This window comes from Somniosus microcephalus, chromosome 22, assembly GCF_052327205.1.
Source record: "Somniosus microcephalus isolate GS21.2 chromosome 22, FLI_Smic_1.0, whole genome shotgun sequence".
NCBI classification, from domain to species: Eukaryota; Metazoa; Chordata; class Chondrichthyes; order Squaliformes; family Somniosidae; genus Somniosus; species Somniosus microcephalus.
The window spans coordinates 48,406,281-48,422,007 of NC_141008.1; the positions used below are offsets into that span (position 1 = coordinate 48,406,281).

The 15,727-nt window shown below is 56.1% G+C and overlaps 1 protein-coding gene across 1 annotated transcript in view; it reads left to right on the plus strand.

Annotated features, from left to right (window-relative positions):
• Positions 1-15,727, plus strand: part of LOC147102277 (bridge-like lipid transfer protein family member 2) — a 97,643-nt gene that overhangs the window by 45,130 nt on the left and 36,786 nt on the right. Inside the window, 6 exon segments of the mRNA XM_085965110.1 lie at positions 4,318-4,524; positions 5,100-5,199; positions 6,999-7,178; positions 9,351-9,472; positions 12,569-12,724; positions 15,004-15,125. Of these exon segments, the coding sequence (XP_085821236.1) occupies positions 4,318-4,524; positions 5,100-5,199; positions 6,999-7,178; positions 9,351-9,472; positions 12,569-12,724; positions 15,004-15,125 (887 nt within the window).

Consider the following 15,727-nt stretch of genomic DNA (forward strand, 5'->3'; position numbering starts at 1 on the left):
CTGTGTGTCTCTGACCCCTCTCTCGTGCTGTGTGTCTCTGACCCCTCTCTCGTGCTGTGTGTCTCTGACCCCTCTCTCGTGCTGTGTGTCTCTGACCCCTCTCTCGTGCTGTGTGTCTCTGACCCCTCTCTTGTGCTGTGTGTCTCTGACCCCTCTCTCGTGCTGTGTGTCTCTGACCCCTCTCTCGTGCTGTGTGTCTCTGACCCTCTCTCGTGCTGTGTGTCTCTGACCTCTCTCTTGTGCTGTATGTCTCTGACCCCTCTCTCGTGCTGTGTGTCTCTGACCCCTCTCTCGTGCTGTGTGTCTCTGACCCCTCTCTCGTGCTGTGTGTCTCTGACCCCTCTCTCGTGCTGTGTGTCTCTGACCCCTCTCTCGTGCTGTGTGTCTCTGACCTCTCTCTCGTGCTGTGTGTCTCTGACCCCTCTCTCGTGCTGTGTGTCTCTGACCTCTCTCTCGTGCTGTGTGTCTCTGACCCCTCTCTCGTGCTGTGTGTCTCTGACCCCTCTCTCGTGCTGTGTGTCTCTGACCCCTCTCTCGTGCTGTGTGTCTCTGACCTCTCTCTCGTGCTGTGTGGCTCTGACCTCTCTCGTGCTGTGTGTCTCTTACCTCTCTCTCATGCTGTGTGTCTCTGACCTCTCTCGTGCTGTGTGTCTCTGACCTCTCTCGTGCTGTGTGTCTCTGACCCCTCTCTCTCGTGCTGTGTGTCTCTGACCTCTCTCGTGCTGTGTGTCTCTGACCTCTCTCGTGCTGTGTGTCTCTGACCTCTCTCTCGTGCTGTGTGTCTCTGACCTCTCTCGTGCTGTGTGTCTCTGACCTCTCTCTCGTGCTGTGTGTCTCTGACCTCTCGTGCTGTGTGTCTCTGACCTCTCTCTCGTGCTGTGTGTCTCTGACCTCTCGTGCTGTGTGTCTCTGACCTCTCTCGTGCTGTGTGTCTCTGACCTCTCTCTCGTGCTGTGTCTCTGACCTCTCTCGTGCTGTGTGTCTCTGACCCCTCTCTCGTGCTGTGTCTCTGACCTCTCTCTCGTGCTGTGTGTCTCTGACCCCTCTCTCGTGCTGTGTGTCTCTGACCTCTCTCTCGTGCTGTGTGTCTCTGACCCCTCTCTCGTGCTGTGTGTCTCTGACCCCTCTCTCGTGCTGTGTGTCTCTGACCTCTCTCTCGTGCTGTGTGTCTCTGACCTCTCGTGCTGTGTGTCTCTGACCTCTCGTGCTGTGTGTCTCTGACCTCTCTCTCGTGCTGTGTGTCTCTGACCCCTCTCTCGTGCTGTGTGTCTCTGACCCCTCTCTCGTGCTGTGTGTCTCTGACCTCTCTCTCGTGCTGTGTGTCTCTGACCCCACTCTCGTGCTGTGATTCTCTGACCCCTCTCTCGTGCTGTGTGTCTCTGACCTCTCTCTCGTGCTGTGTGTCTCTGACCCCTCTCTCTCGTGCTGTGTGTCTCTGACCTCTCTCTCGTGCTGTGTGTCTCTGACCCCTCTCTCGTGCTGTGTGTCTCTGACCTCTCTCCCGTGCTGTGTGTCTCTGACCTCTCTCTCGTGCTGTGTGTCTCTGACCTCTCTCTCTCGTGCTGTGTGTCACTGACCTCTCTCTCGTGCTGTGTGTCTCTGACCTATCTCTCTCGTGCTGTGTGTCTCTGACCTCTCTCTCGTGCTGTGTGTCTCTGACCTCTCTCTCGTGCTGTGTGTCTCTGACCTCTCTCTCGTGCTGTGTGTCTCTGACCCCTCTCTCGTGCTGTGTCTCTGACCCCTCTCTCGTGCTGTGTGTCTCTGACCTCTCTCTCGTGCTGTGTCTCTCTGACCTCTCTCTCGTGCTGTGTGTCTCTGACCCCTCTCTCGTGCTGTGTGTCTCTGACCTCTCGTGCTGTGTGTCTCTGACCCCTCTCTCGTGCTGTGTGTCTCTGACCTCTCGTGCTGTGTGTCTCTGACCTCTCTCTCGTGCTGTGTGTCTCTGACCCCTCTCTCGTGCTGTGTGTCTCTGACCCTCTCTCGTGCTGTGTGTCTCTGACCTCTCTCTCGTGCTGTGTGTCTCTGACCCCTCTCTCGTGCTGTGTGTCTCTGACCTCTCTCTCGTGCTGTGTGTCTCTGACCTCTCTCTCGTGCTGTGTGTCTCTGACCTCTCTCTCGTGCTGTGTGTCTCTGACCCCTCTCTCGTGCTGTGTCTCTGACCCCTCTCTCGTGCTGTGTGTCTCTGACCTCTCTCTCGTGCTGTGTCTCTCTGACCTCTCTCTCGTGCTGTGTGTCTCTGACCCCTCTCTCGTGCTGTGTGTCTCTGACCTCTCTCTCGTGCTGTGTGTCTCTGACCCCTCTCTCGTGCTGTGTGTCTCTGACCTCTCTCTCGTGCTGTGTCTCTGACCCCTCTCTCGTGCTGTGTGTCTCTGACCCCTCTCTCGTGCTGTGTGTCTCTGACCCCTCTCTCGTGCTGTGTGTCTCTGACCTCTCTCTCGTGCTGTGTCTCTGACCTCTCTCTCGTGCTGTGTGTCTCTGACCTCTCTCGTGCTGTGTGTCTCTGACCTCTCTCGTGCTGTATGTCTCTGACCCCTCTCTCTCGTGCTGTGTGTCTCTGACCCCTCTCTCGTGCTGTGTGTCTCTGACCTCTCTCTCGTGCTGTGTGTCTCTGACCTCTCTCTCGTGCTGTGTGTCTCTGACCCCTCTCTCGTGCTGTGTCTCTGACACCTCTCTCGTGCTGTGTGTCTCTGACCTCTCTCGTGCTGTGTGTCTCTGACCTCTCTCGTGCTGTGCGTCTCTGACCTCTCTCGTGCTGTGCGTCTCTGACCTCTCTCGTGCTGTGTGTCTCTGACCTCTCTCGTGCTGTGTGTCTCTGACCTCTCTCTCGTGCTGTGTGTCTCTGACCTCTCTCGTGCTGTGTGTCTCTGACCTCTCTCGTGCTGTGTGTCTCTGACCTCTCGTGCTGTGTGTGTCTGACCCCTCCCTCTCGTGCTGTGTGTCTCTGACCCCTCTCTCTCGTGCTGTGTCTCTGACCCTCTCTCGTGCTGTGTGTCTCTTACCTCTCTCTCATGCTGTGTGTCTCTGACCTCTCTCGTGCTGTGTGTCTCTGACCTCTCTCGTGCTGTGTGTCTCTGACCCCTCTCTCTCGTGCTGTGTGTCTCTGACCTCTCTCGTGCTGTGTGTCTCTGACCTCTCTCGTGCTGTGTGTCTCTGACCTCTCTCTCGTGCTGTGTGTCTCTGACCTCTCTCGTGCTGTGTGTCTCTGACCTCTCTCGTGCTGTGTGTCTCTGACCTCTCGTGCTGTGTGTGTCTGACCCCTCCCTCTCGTGCTGTGTGTCTCTGACCCCTCTCTCTCGTGCTGTGTCTCTGACCCTCTCTCGTGCTGTGTGTCTCTGACCCCTCTCTCGTGCTGTGTGTCTCTGACCCCTCTCTCGTGCTGTGTGTCTCTGACCTCTCTCTCGTGCTGTGTCTCTGACCCCTCTCTCGTGCTGTGTGTCTCTGACCCCTCTCTCGTGCTGTGTGTCTCTGACCCCTCTCTCGTGCTGTGTGTCTCTGACCTCTCTCTCGTGCTGTGTGTCTCTGACCCCTCTCTCGTGCTGTGTCTCTGACCCCTCTCTCTCGTGCTGTGTCTCTGACCCTCTCTCGTGCTGTGTGTCTCTGACCTCTCTCTCGTGCTGTGTGTCTCTGACCCCTCTCTCTCGTGCTGTGTGTCTCTGACCCCTCTCTCTCGTGCTGTGTCTCTCTGACCCCTCTCTTGTGCTGTGTGTCTCTGACCTCTCTCTCGTGCTGTGTGTCTCTGACCTCTCTCGTGCTGTCTGTCTCTGACCCCTCTCTCGTGCTGTGTGACTCTGACCGCTCTCTCGTGCTGTCTGTCTCTGACCCCTCTCTCGTGCTGTGTGTCTCTGACCCCTCTCTCGTGCTGTGTGTCTCTGACCCTCTCTCGTGCTGTGTGTCTCTGACCTCTCTCGTGCTGTGTGTCTCTGACCTCTCTCTCGTGCTCTGTGTCTCTGACCCCTCTCTCGTGCTCTGTGTCTCTGACCTCTCTCGTGCTGTGTGTCTCTGACCCCTCTCTCGTGCTGTGTGACTCTGACCTCTCTCTCGTGCTGTGTGTCTCTGACCTCTCTCGTGCTGTGTGTCTCTGACCCCTCTCGTGCTGTGTGTCTCTGACCTCTCTCGTGCTGTGTGTCTCTGACCTCTCTCGTGCTGTGTGTCTCTGACCTCTCTCTCGTGCTGTGTGTCTCTGACCTCTCTCTCGTGCTGTGTGTCTCTGACCTCTCTCGTGCTGTGTGTCTCTGACCTCTCTCTCGTGCTGTGTGTCTCTGACCCCTCCCTCTCGTGCTGTGTCTCTGACCCCTCTCTCTCGCTCTCTGCCGTCAGGTGACGTTACGAGGTGCCGAGACGGTGGGCTGCGTTTTTGTAAGTGCCGCCAAGGCCCAGCTCCTGCAGTGCCTACACCACCCAGCCTGGTACAGCGACACCCTCAAGCAGAAGACTACCTGGACCTGCCTGCTGGACGGAATGCAGTACTTCGCCACCATGGAAACCAACCCGGCCGAGAAGGAGGAGTGTCAGCTCTGGTTAGAGGTGAGGTTAGAGGTCACCTCACTCACTCATCCACAATCACTGTCTTTTCCCAGGTCTCCTCGCCTCTCCTGCAGGCACTGAGGTGCAGGTTCCACGGGCTCCCTCTAGCTGCCTGGGCCCTAAGCTTTCGAATTCCCTCCCTAAACCTCTCCACCTCGCTCTCCTCCTTTAAGACGCTCCTTAATACCGACCTCATCTGCCCTAATATCGCCTTAGCTGGTTCGGTGTCAAATTTTGTCTGCTTTCGCTCCTGTGAAGTGCCGCGGGACGTTTTACTACGTTAAAGGCGCTATATAAATGCTAGTTGTTGTTGTTGTACATCACGCTAGTGCTGATAGTTCGAGGCGGAGTACAGACAAGGACTGTTGATCGGCTGCTCGACTATAGAGGAACATCGCAGCAAAGCCCAGTCCTCGCCTCACACAGGCAGGGGTCACCGGAGAGACCAGAGGTCGAACCATTCTTTTTTTAATTCATTCCCGGGATGTGGGCATCGCTGGTAAAGCCGGCACTTGTTGCCACCCCTGAGAAGGTGGACACAGTTTAATTTCTGATGCCATCTTGTGCTTCTTCAGGTCAAAAACATCGAGGAACATCGAGCGCGTAACCTGGACTCAGTGGCGGAGCTGATGGAGAGTGGTCAGGCCGTGGGGGGGATGGTCAGCACCACGACAGGTGAGAGGAAACATTCGCGAGAGGTTGGCAGGACAGGGACAGGGACCTGGTCACAACAGGCAGCAGACCAGGGTTTCAATCTCCTGTCCTTAGCAGGAAACCGATCGCTTCCGAGTCCGCGGGAGCAAACCCAGTAATAAGGTGTGAGTCACGGCTCAGGGGCCAGCACTCTCGGCTCGGGGTCAGAAGGTTGTGGGTACAAGTCCCACTCCAGAGAATTGAGCAGAAAAGAACCAGGCTGACACTCCCACTGCAGTACTGAGGGAGTGCCGCACTGTCGGAGGGGCGGTACTGAGGGAGCGCCGCACTGTCGGAGGGGCAGTACTGAGGGAGTGCCGCACTGTCGGAGGGGCAGTACTGAGGGAGCGCCGCACTGTCGGAGGGGCAGTACTGAGGGAGCGCCGCACTGTCGGAGGGGCAGTACTGAGGGAGCGCCGCACTGTCGGAGGGGCAGTACTGAGGGAGCGCCGCACTGTCGGAGGGGCAGTACTAAGGAAGCGCCGCACTGTCGGAGGGGCAGTACTGAGGGAGCACCACACTGTCGGAGGGGCAGTACTGAGGGAGCGCCGCACTGTCGGAGGTGCTGTCTTTTGGGTGAGACGTTAAACCGAGGCCCCGCCTGCTCTCTCAGGTGGACGTAAAAACTCCCACAGCCATTACTTTGAAGAAGAGCAGGGGAGTTCTCCCCAGTGTCCTGGCCAATATTTATCCCCCAACCAACACCTAAAAACAGATTATCTGGTCATTTATCTCATACCCTGTATCTAACCCGTGCTGTACCTGTCCAGGGAGTGTTTGATGGGACAGTGTAGAGGGAGCTTTACTCTGTATCTAACCCGTGCTGTACCTGCCCTGGGAGTGTTTGATGGGACAGTGTAGAGGGAGCTTTACTCTGTATCTAACCCGTGCTGTACCTGCCCTGCGAGTGTTTGATGGGACAGTGTAGAGGGAGCTTTACTCTGTATCTAACCCCGTGCTGTACCTGCCCAGGGAGTGTTTGATGGGACAGTGTAGAGGGAGCTTTACTCTGTATCTAACCCGTGCTGTACCTGCCCAGGGAGTGTTTGATGGGACAGTGTAGAGGGAGCTTTACTCTGTATCTAACCCCGTGCTGTACCTGCCCAGGGAGTGTTTGATGGGACAGTGTAGAGGGAGCTTTACTCTGTATCTAACCCGTGCTGTACCTGCCCTGGGAGTGTTTGATGGGACAGTGTAGAGGGAGCTTTACTCTGTATCTAACCCGTGCTGTACCTGCCCCGGGAGTGTTTGATGGGACAGTGTAGAGGGAGCTTTACTCTGTATCTAACCCATGCTGTACCTGCCCTGGGAGTGTTTGATGGGACAGTGTAGAGGGAGCTTTACTCTGTATCTAACCCCGTGCTGTACCTGCCCTGGGGGTGTTTGATGGGACAGTGTAGAGGGAGCTTTACTCTGTATCTAACCCGTGCTGTACCTGCCCTGGGAGTGTTTGATGGGACAATGTCGAGGGAGCTTTACTCTGTATCTAACCCGTGCTGTACCTGCCCCTGGAGTGTTTGATGGGACAGTGTAGAGGGAGCTTTACTCTTTATCTAACCCCGTGCTGTACCTGCCCTGGGGGTGTTTGATGGGACAGTGTAGAGGGAGCTTTGCTCTGTTTCTAACCCGTGCTGTACCTGCCCTGGGAGTGTTGACACTGAGACTGATTCCCGCACATGCGCGGGTGCAAAAAGTAAATGACAAATTGCCGAATAAGGTGTAAGAGAGAATTGCGAGCGGCACAGGCTGATTGATGCTGTGTTTCTTGTCTCTATATTCAGACTGGAATCTCCCAGCTCAGTGCCATCAGACCCAGCAGGTTCAGAGGATCATCTCCCGCTGCAGTTGCCGGATGTATTACGTCAGTTACAGCCACGATATCGAGCCCGAACTAGCGACCCAGATCAAACCGACCGAGCTTCAGGAGGACCAGAAAGAGGATCTGCTGAAGAAGCAGAATGGTGGGTGTGAGAGTTGACACATTTCCCAGCGATTATAAACTTGCACAGTGGGCCTAGGACTAGACCTCACAGGCACAAATCAGCGGTCTGGAGCAAGGTTAGAGGTTCGAAAAGAAACTTTTCTCTCGCGCGCGTGTTTAGAGGGCGCCAAACTGACTCTGGGAGCAGGCTGTGGATTTGAGGGGTCGGAGGGTGGGAGGGGGTCAGTAGGCACCTTTCAAAGAGGAGCTGCATGGAGTTCTGCCGAGAAAGGAGGGAGCGAGGGTTCGAGGGAGACAAACAGCACAGCTTGACTTTCTTCAGGGCACGTCAGAGGAACTGAGTGTCACAAAGTGCGGCATGAACTGGTAGTGCGGGAGGGAAGGTCGTGACGGAATAGTCGGCTGTGGATCGATTGGTAGAATAGCAACGATTAATCGAAATTCATGCCAGACAGTGGCCGGTCCCTCTTGACCCAGCGTCCCCTGCTCGCTGTTAAGCTGTGAGCCTTTGCTCCTCATGTTGTCCTTCTTCTTAGGCAGTCCCTCGGAACTGAGGATGACTTGCTTCCACATTAGAAATGTTGTAGCCCTGCCATGTTTGATGGTCCTGTCCGAATTTCTTCATACCCAGGCTGCCGTGTCAAGAGAAATCCAGCTCCCCGTCAGTGCATCGAGGCCCGGTTTTAGATGTCGGAACAAGTACTTCCCTCGTCTATTCCCATTCCCCCGCGGATGGGCAGAGCTTGTGTTACTGAACTCGCAATCCAGACTGAGCAGAGAAGGCTGAGGGGTGACCTGATCGAGGTCTTTAAAATTATGAAGGAATTTGATAGGGTCGACGTAGAGAAGATGTTTCCACTTGTGGGGGAGACCAGAACTAGGGGCCATAAATATCAGATAGTCACTAATAAATCCAATGGGGAATTCAGGAGAAACTTCTTTACCCAGAGAGTGGTGAGAATGTGGAACTTGCTACCACAGGGAGTGGTTGAGGCGAATAGTATAGATACATTTAAGGGGAAGCTGGATAAACACAAGGGAGAAAGGAATAGAAGGAGATGCTGAAAGTGGAAGGTGAAGTAGAGGTGGGAGGAGGCTCGAGTGGAGCATAAATACCGGCACAGACCATTTGGGCCGAATGGCCTGATTCCCTGCTGTAAATTTGATGGAATCCAGAGGCCTGGAATAATCCAGGGAACGTGAGTTCAAATCCCACCATGGCAGTTTGAGAATTTGAATTCAGTTTTTTAAAAATGTTGAAATAAAAAGCTGGTGTCAGTAGGAGTCACCACGAAGCTGTCAGATTGTCATAAAATGCCCAACCGGTTCACTGATGTCCCCTTCAGGGAAGGAAACCTGCCGTCCTTACCCGGTCCAGGCCTATAGGTGACTCCAGTCCCACACCAACCTGGTTGACTCTTAACCGCCCTCTGAAGTGGCCCCTCAGATTTATCAAACTTGCTACCAGCGTTTCACGAAGAAGGGCCCACCTCCACCTCCTCAGGGCAACTCGGGATGGGCAATAAATGGAGTGAATCGTGTCACCAAGGAGTTGTGGGGGTCACAGGACTTGTGGTTTTAACCTACTCATAAACTACAGCAAACAGAGTGTCCCGAGTACAGCAGGATTAAATCTCCAGCAAAATGGAGGATAGTTACAAAATACCAATTATGTGCGTAAAATCAATCCCACTCTCTTACAGCAGTTTAAAAATAATCTGGAACTAAAGAGCTGGTGTCAGTAAAAGTGAGCGTGAAGCTGTCAGATTGTTGGTTAAAAACCCAACCGGTTCACGAATGTCCTTTTGGGGAAGGAAAGCAGGCGGGATTGACGGGTGGATTTACCCGGGACGTGTGCTGTCTCCAGCTGCAGCCATGAATGCCGGCCTTGCCAGCGACGCCCACATCCCCCCAGGATGCCTGGCCAGATGTACTGTTGGTGCTGGTGACGCTGGCTGCTTGGAACGGGCTGAGGGGGGAGCAGGTCAGTATTGGGGCTTCCTCGCCCTTGTTCTGCACAGTCCCTGCAACAGAAAGCGACAGTCAGACACCCGGGCCAGGCCCCCACCCCGAGCAAGGCTGTTGGTGAGTAGCTCGCAGTGCGGTGGTCTCTGTGTCGATGTGATGTCCTGCCTTTGTTTGTGGTTTCCTCTCGGTGCCTCTCTTTACTCTGAATGCACTCCGGATTTAGGTGCCGTGGACACATTCACACTGATCCATCACGACCTGGAGATCTCCACCAACCCGGTCCAGTACGCCATGATCCTGGACATCGTCAACAACCTGCTCCTGCTCGTCGAACCGAAGCGTAAAGTACGTAACTAGTGTGTCGCCGCAGGGATCGGTGCTAGGGCCTCAACTATTTACAATCTATATTAATGACTTGGATAACAGGACCGAGTGTACTGTAGCCAAATTTGCTGACGATACAAAGATAGGTGGGAAAGCAAGTTGTGAGGAGGACACAGAGTCTGCAAAGGGACATACAGGAAACTTTGTGATATCCGGCACCGACGGGACCGAGCTGTTGCCGTCCCATCAAAACTGCCGGACAAACCAGCGCTAATGTTAAAACATACGGAGCTTTTGAGCTCCATATCTAGCAACAAACCCTGTTGCTTAGCAACAGCTTCTAAACAGTCAGCCGTAGCTTGCAAGCGTCTCTGTAGCTAAGCAACAGCTTTAGCTAGACCTTGCAGAGCCTGACTGGTGAAAAAAAAGCAACGAAAAGAAAAAAAACTTACTGAACCGACTCCTGAATTTTGCCGGTGGATCGAGTATTCCGGACAGTTAACCTCCGGATAAGCCAAAGTTTCCTGTAGATAGGTTAAGTGAGTGGGCAAAAATTTGGCAGATGGAGTATAATATGAGAAAATGTGAGGTTATCCACTTTGGTAGGAAGAATAGAAAAGCAAAATATTATTTAAATGGAGAGAGACAACAGAATGCTGCGGTACAGAGGGATCTGGGTGTCCTCGTACATGAAACACAAAGTTAGCATGCAGGTACAGCAAGTAATTAGGAAGGCAAATGGAATGTTGGCCTTTATTGCAAAGGGAATGGAGTATAAAAGTAGGGACGTCTTGCTACAACTGTACAGGGTATTGGTGAGACCACACCTGGAGTACTGCGTACAGTTTTGGTCTCCTTATTTAAGGAAGGATATACTTGCATTAGAGGCAGTTCAGAGAAAGTTCACTTGGTTAATTCCTGAGATGAAGGAGTTGTCTTATGAGGAAAGGTTAAGCAGGTTGGACCTATACTCATAGGAGTTTAGAAGAATGAGAGGGGATCTTATTGAAACATATAAGATTCTGAGGGGGCTTGACAGGGTAGATTCTGAGAGGATGTTTCCCCTCGTGGGGGAATCTAGAACTAGGGGGCATAGTTTCAGGATAAGGGGTCGCCCATTTAAGACGGAGATGAGGAGGAATTTCTTCTCAGAGGGTCGTGAATCTTTGGAATTCTCTTCCCCAGAGAGCTGTGGAGGCGGAGTCATTGAATATATTCAAGGCGGAGATAGACAGATTTTTGAACTACAGGGGAGTCGAGGGTTATGGGGAACAGGCAGAAAAGTGGAGTTGAGACCAAGATCAGATCAGCCATGATCTTATTGAATGGCGGAGCAGGCTCAAGGGCCGAATGACCGACTCCTGCTCCTATTTCTTATCTCCGCCTGCAGAGATTGATAACTCCCGGAGTGAGAGTCAAGTGTGTGTGGAACCCGTACCCCAGTGAGAGTCAGTGTCTGTGGAATCCGTACCCCAGTGAGAGTCAGTGTGTGTGGAACCCGTATCCCAGTGAGAGTCAGTGTCTGTGGACTGTATCCCAGTGAGAGTCAGTGTGTGTGGAACCCGTACCCCAGTGAGAGTCAGTGTCTGTGGAACCCGTACCCCAGTGAGAGTCAGTGTCTGTGGAACCCGTACCCCAGTGAGAGTCAGTGTGTGTGGAACCCGTATCCCAGTGAGAGTCAGTGTGTGTGGAACCCGTATCCCAGTGAGAGTCAGTGTGTGCCGAACCCGTACCCCAGTGAGAGTCAGTGTCTGTGGAACCCGTATCCCAGTGAGAGTCAGTGTGTGTGGAACCCGTATCCCAGTGAGAGTCAGTGTCTGTGGAACCCGTACCCCAGTGAGAGTCAGTGTGTGTGGAACCCGTACCCCAGTGAGAGTCAGTGTCTGTGGAACCCGTACCCCAGTGAGAGTCAGTGTCTGTGGAACCCGTACCCCAGTGAGAGTCAGTGTCTGTGGAACCCGTACCCCAGTGAGAGTCAGTGTCTGCGGAACCCGTACCCCAGTGAGAGTCAGTGTCTGTGGAACCCGTACCCCAGTGAGAGTCAGTGTCTGTGGAACCCGTACCCCAGTGAGAGTCAGTGTCTGTGGAACCCGTACCCCAGTGAGAGTCAGTGTCTGTGGGGGAGTGGCGGGAGGGTCGGTGCCGCCCTGGGGGAGTGGCGGGAGGGTCGGTGCCACCCTGGGGGAGTGGCGGGAGGGTCAGTGCCTGTGGGGCAGTGGCGGGGGGGTCAGTGCCTGTGGGGGAGTGGCGGGAGGGTCAGTGCCTGTGGGGGAGTGGCGGGAGGGCCAGTGCCTGTGGGGGAGTGGCGGGAGGGTCGGTGCCTGTGGGGGAGTGGCGGGAGGGTCAGTGCCTGTGGGGGAGTGGCGGGACGGTCGGTGCCTGTGGGGGAGTGGCGGGAGGGTCGGTGCCGCCCTGGGGGAGTGGCGGGAGGGTCGGTGCCTGTGGGGGAGTGGCGGGAGGGTCGGGGCTGCACTGTGGGAGTGGCGGGAGGGTCAGTGCCTGTGGGGGTGTGGTGGGAGGGTTGGGGCTGCACTGGCGGAGTGGCGGGAGGGTCGGTGCCGCCCTGGGGGAGTGGCGGGAGGGTCGGTGCCTGTGGGGGTGTGGCGGGAGGGTCGGTGCCTGTGGGGGTGTGGCGGGAGGGTCGGGGCTGCACTGGGGGAGTGGCGGGAGGGGTCGGTGCCTGTGGGGGTGTGGTGGGAGGGTCGGGGCTGCACTGGTGGAGTGGCGGGAGGGTCGGTGCCGCCCTGGGGGAGTGGTGGGACGGTCGGTGCCTGTTGGGGTGTGGTGGGAGGGTTGGGGCTGCACTGGCGGAGTGGCGGGAGGGTCGGTGCCTGTGGGGGAGTGGCGGGAGGGTCGGTGCCGCCCTGGCGGAGTGGCGGAGGGTCGGGTGCCTGTGGCGGGGGACGGGGTCGGTGCCTGTGGGGGGGAGTGGCAGGACGGTCAGGGCTGCACTGGCGGAGTGGCGGGAGGGTCGGGGGCTGCACTGGCGGAGTGGCGGAGGGTCGGTGCCTGTGGGGGGAGTGGCGGGAGGGTCGGTGCCTTGTGGGGAGTGGCGGGAGGGTCGGTGCCGCCCTGGTTACCAGGCTGAGATTTCCTGTACCTTTTCCCCGGTTACAGGAGCACAGCGAGAGGAAGCAGCGAGTTCGGTTCCAGCTGGAGATCTCCAGCAATCCCGAGGAGCAGCGAAACAGCATCCTTCACCTGCAGGACGCCGTGAGGCAGCACGTGACGCGGATACGGCAGCTCGAGAAACAGATCTACCTGATCGTGAAGGTAACCGAGCCTCTCGACCCGCCAGTAACAGCAGCGCAAAGACGGGGCACCCGGGGCCGTGCTCTACAACAACACCTTGCACTTATCTAGCGCTTTAACGTAGTAAAACGTCCCAAAGGCACTTCACAGGAACGATTATTCAGACAAAATCTGACACCTGAGCCACATAAGGAGATATTAGGACAGGTGACCAAAAGCCTGGTCAGAGGTCGGTTTTAAGGAGCGTCTTAAAGGAGGAGAGAGAGGCGGAGAGGTTTAGGGAGGGAATTCCAGAGCTCGGGGCCCCAGGCAGCTGAAGGCACGGCCACCAATGCTGAGCGATGAAAATCGGGGGATGCTCAAGAGGCCGAAATTGGAGGAGCGCAGATCACGGAGGGTTGTGGGGCTGGCGGGGATTACAGAGATAGGGAGTGGCGAGGCCGTGGAGGGATTTACATACGAGAATTTTAGAATTGAGGTGTTGCCGGATAGGCTCGGGCAAGGGGCTGTTCTCGGGGAGGTAGAGTGGGGTGATGTGACTTCCTTGGTGATGTAGTTAGAGAAGATTGTGTATTGTGGGAGTGTCAGATCCTCGCAATGCCCCCCCCCCCCCCCAGACCCTCGTGTACTGATGAGGAATCATCAGCCTCCCCACGCCCACCCCCTCCCCTCCCCCCCCCTCCCCAGCCCCCCCCCAGAAACCAGAGCCCCCACCCTCCCCCACCCCCCCAGCACCAGCCCCCACCCCAGCCTACCTCCCCACCACCCCCCCCAGCACCAACACCCCTGCCCCCACCCCAGCCCACACCCTCCCCCCCCCCCCCCCCCCAGCACCAGCCCCCACCCCAGCCTCCCCCAGCCCACCCTCCCCCACCCCCAGCACCAGCCTGGACCAGTGTCTCTGGTGCAGCCATCCTCCATTACCAACACCCGCTGTCCGAGAAAATGGGAGCGGTGGGTTAAGATCTGAAGTCGATAAACTCGATGTTAAGGCCGGTAAGCTGTAAAGTGCCCAGTAGAACAATGAGCTGCTGTTCCTTGAGCTTGCGCTGAGCTACTTTGGACCAGCCTAGGATCTGAGGACAGTATCAGCTGTAGCTCAGTGGGTAGAACCCTCCCTCACCCGCCCCCCCCCTCTCAGTCCAGAGATTTGACCCCATAATCCAGGCTGACACTCACGGTGCAAGCTCCCACAGACAGCAATGTGATAATGACCAGATAATCTGTTTTAGTGATGTTGGTTGAAGGATAAATATTGGCCAGGACACTGGGGAGATCTCCTCTGCGCTTCTTCGAAATAGTGCCGTGGGATCTTTTACATCCACCTGAGAGAGCAGACGGGGCCTCAGTTTAATGTCTCATCCAAAAGCCGCAACCTCCGACAGTGCAGCACTCCCTCAGTACTGCCCCTCGACAGTGCGGCGCTCCCTTAGTACTGCCCCTCCGACAGTGCGGCGCTCCCTCAGTACTGCCCCTCTGACAATGCGGCGCTCCGTCAGTACTGCCCCTCTGACAGTGCAGCGCTCCCTCAGTACTGCCCCTCCGACAGTGCAGCGCTCCCTCAGTACTGCCCCTCCGACAGTGCGGCGCTCCCTCAGTACTGCCCCTCTGACAATGCGGCGCTCCGTCAGTACTGCCCCTCCGACAGTGCAGCGCTCCCTCAGTACTGCCCCTCCGACAGTGCGGCGCTCCCTCAGTACTGCCCCTCCGACAGTGCGGCGCTCCCTCAGTACTGCCCCTCCGACAGTGCGGCGCTCCCTCAGCACTGCCCCTCCGACAGTGCGGCGCTCCCTCAGTACTGCCGCTCCGACAGTGCGGCGCTCCCTCAGTACTGCCCCTCCGACAGTGCGGCGCTCCCTCAGTACTGCCCCTCCGACAGTGCGGCGCTCCCTCAGTACTGCCCCTCCGACAGTGCGGCGCTCCCTCAGTACTGCCCCTCCGACAGTGCGGCGCTCCCTCAGTACTGCCCCTCCGACAGTGCGGCGCTCCCTCAGTACTGCCCCTCCGACAGTGCGGCGCTCCCTCAGTACTGCCCCTCCGACAGCGCAGCGCTCCCTCAGTACTGCCCCTCCGACAGCGCAGCGCTCCCTCAGTACTGCCCCTCCGACAGCGCAGCGCTCCCTCAGTACTGCACTGGGAGTGTCAGCCTGGATTATGGGCTGAAGTCTCTGGTGTGGGACTTGCACCCACGAGAGAGATTGCTACCCACTGAGCCGCGGCTGACATCTAATTTAATTGTTATACTGAGCTTTGTGGGGAGACAGTTTGCTGGATGACTATTATCGGTCATTGTGTTAAAGTCGTTACAGGATGACCTCCGGAGCAACGCGCTGCTGAAGCAGAGCCACGACCTGCAGATACGGCTGAACCAGGAGAAGATGGATCTTCAGGCCAAGAGCGAGGAGCTCAACATCCTCATCAGGCAAGTGTAGAGCGCTCTCACTCTTCAACTCCTCACACAGGCCTGTTACACTCACCCAGTCCTGTGTACTGACTCTCGCACTCTTACGCTGACTCCCTCACATATTGCAGTCCTGCACTTGATTTAGGCTGCATACAGTGACACCACTATTCCCAGCCGGAATGGAGATGATCGGGTAATTCCCCTGTCAATCACGCCTGGAGACCGCACTGCTAAGTGACTGGGATTGATCTTACGCACATAATTTGTATTATGTAACTATCCTCCACTCACTGCATTTTGCTGGAGAAATCACCCTGCTTTTATCGGGAGAGGTTGCTGCAGTTTCGGTCACGAGTTCTGTTTCCCCTAGTTCGTAGAGACACTTTTTAAATAGACTCTGTAGACTGTTTGCTTTAGTGTGCTGTTTAAATAGACACTGCTGAGTAAATAGACTCTGTTTGCTGTACGATACATTGTTTTCTGAGTCCTGCCATAAGTCCCGCCCCACCTCTAACTCATTGGCTGATGCAGTGATGTCATTAGACACTCGGCTTTTTTTTTTGTGGTGAAGCCATTTGCCGACTTCACCATCTGGTTGCAAGCGGCACTGCAGCGATGAC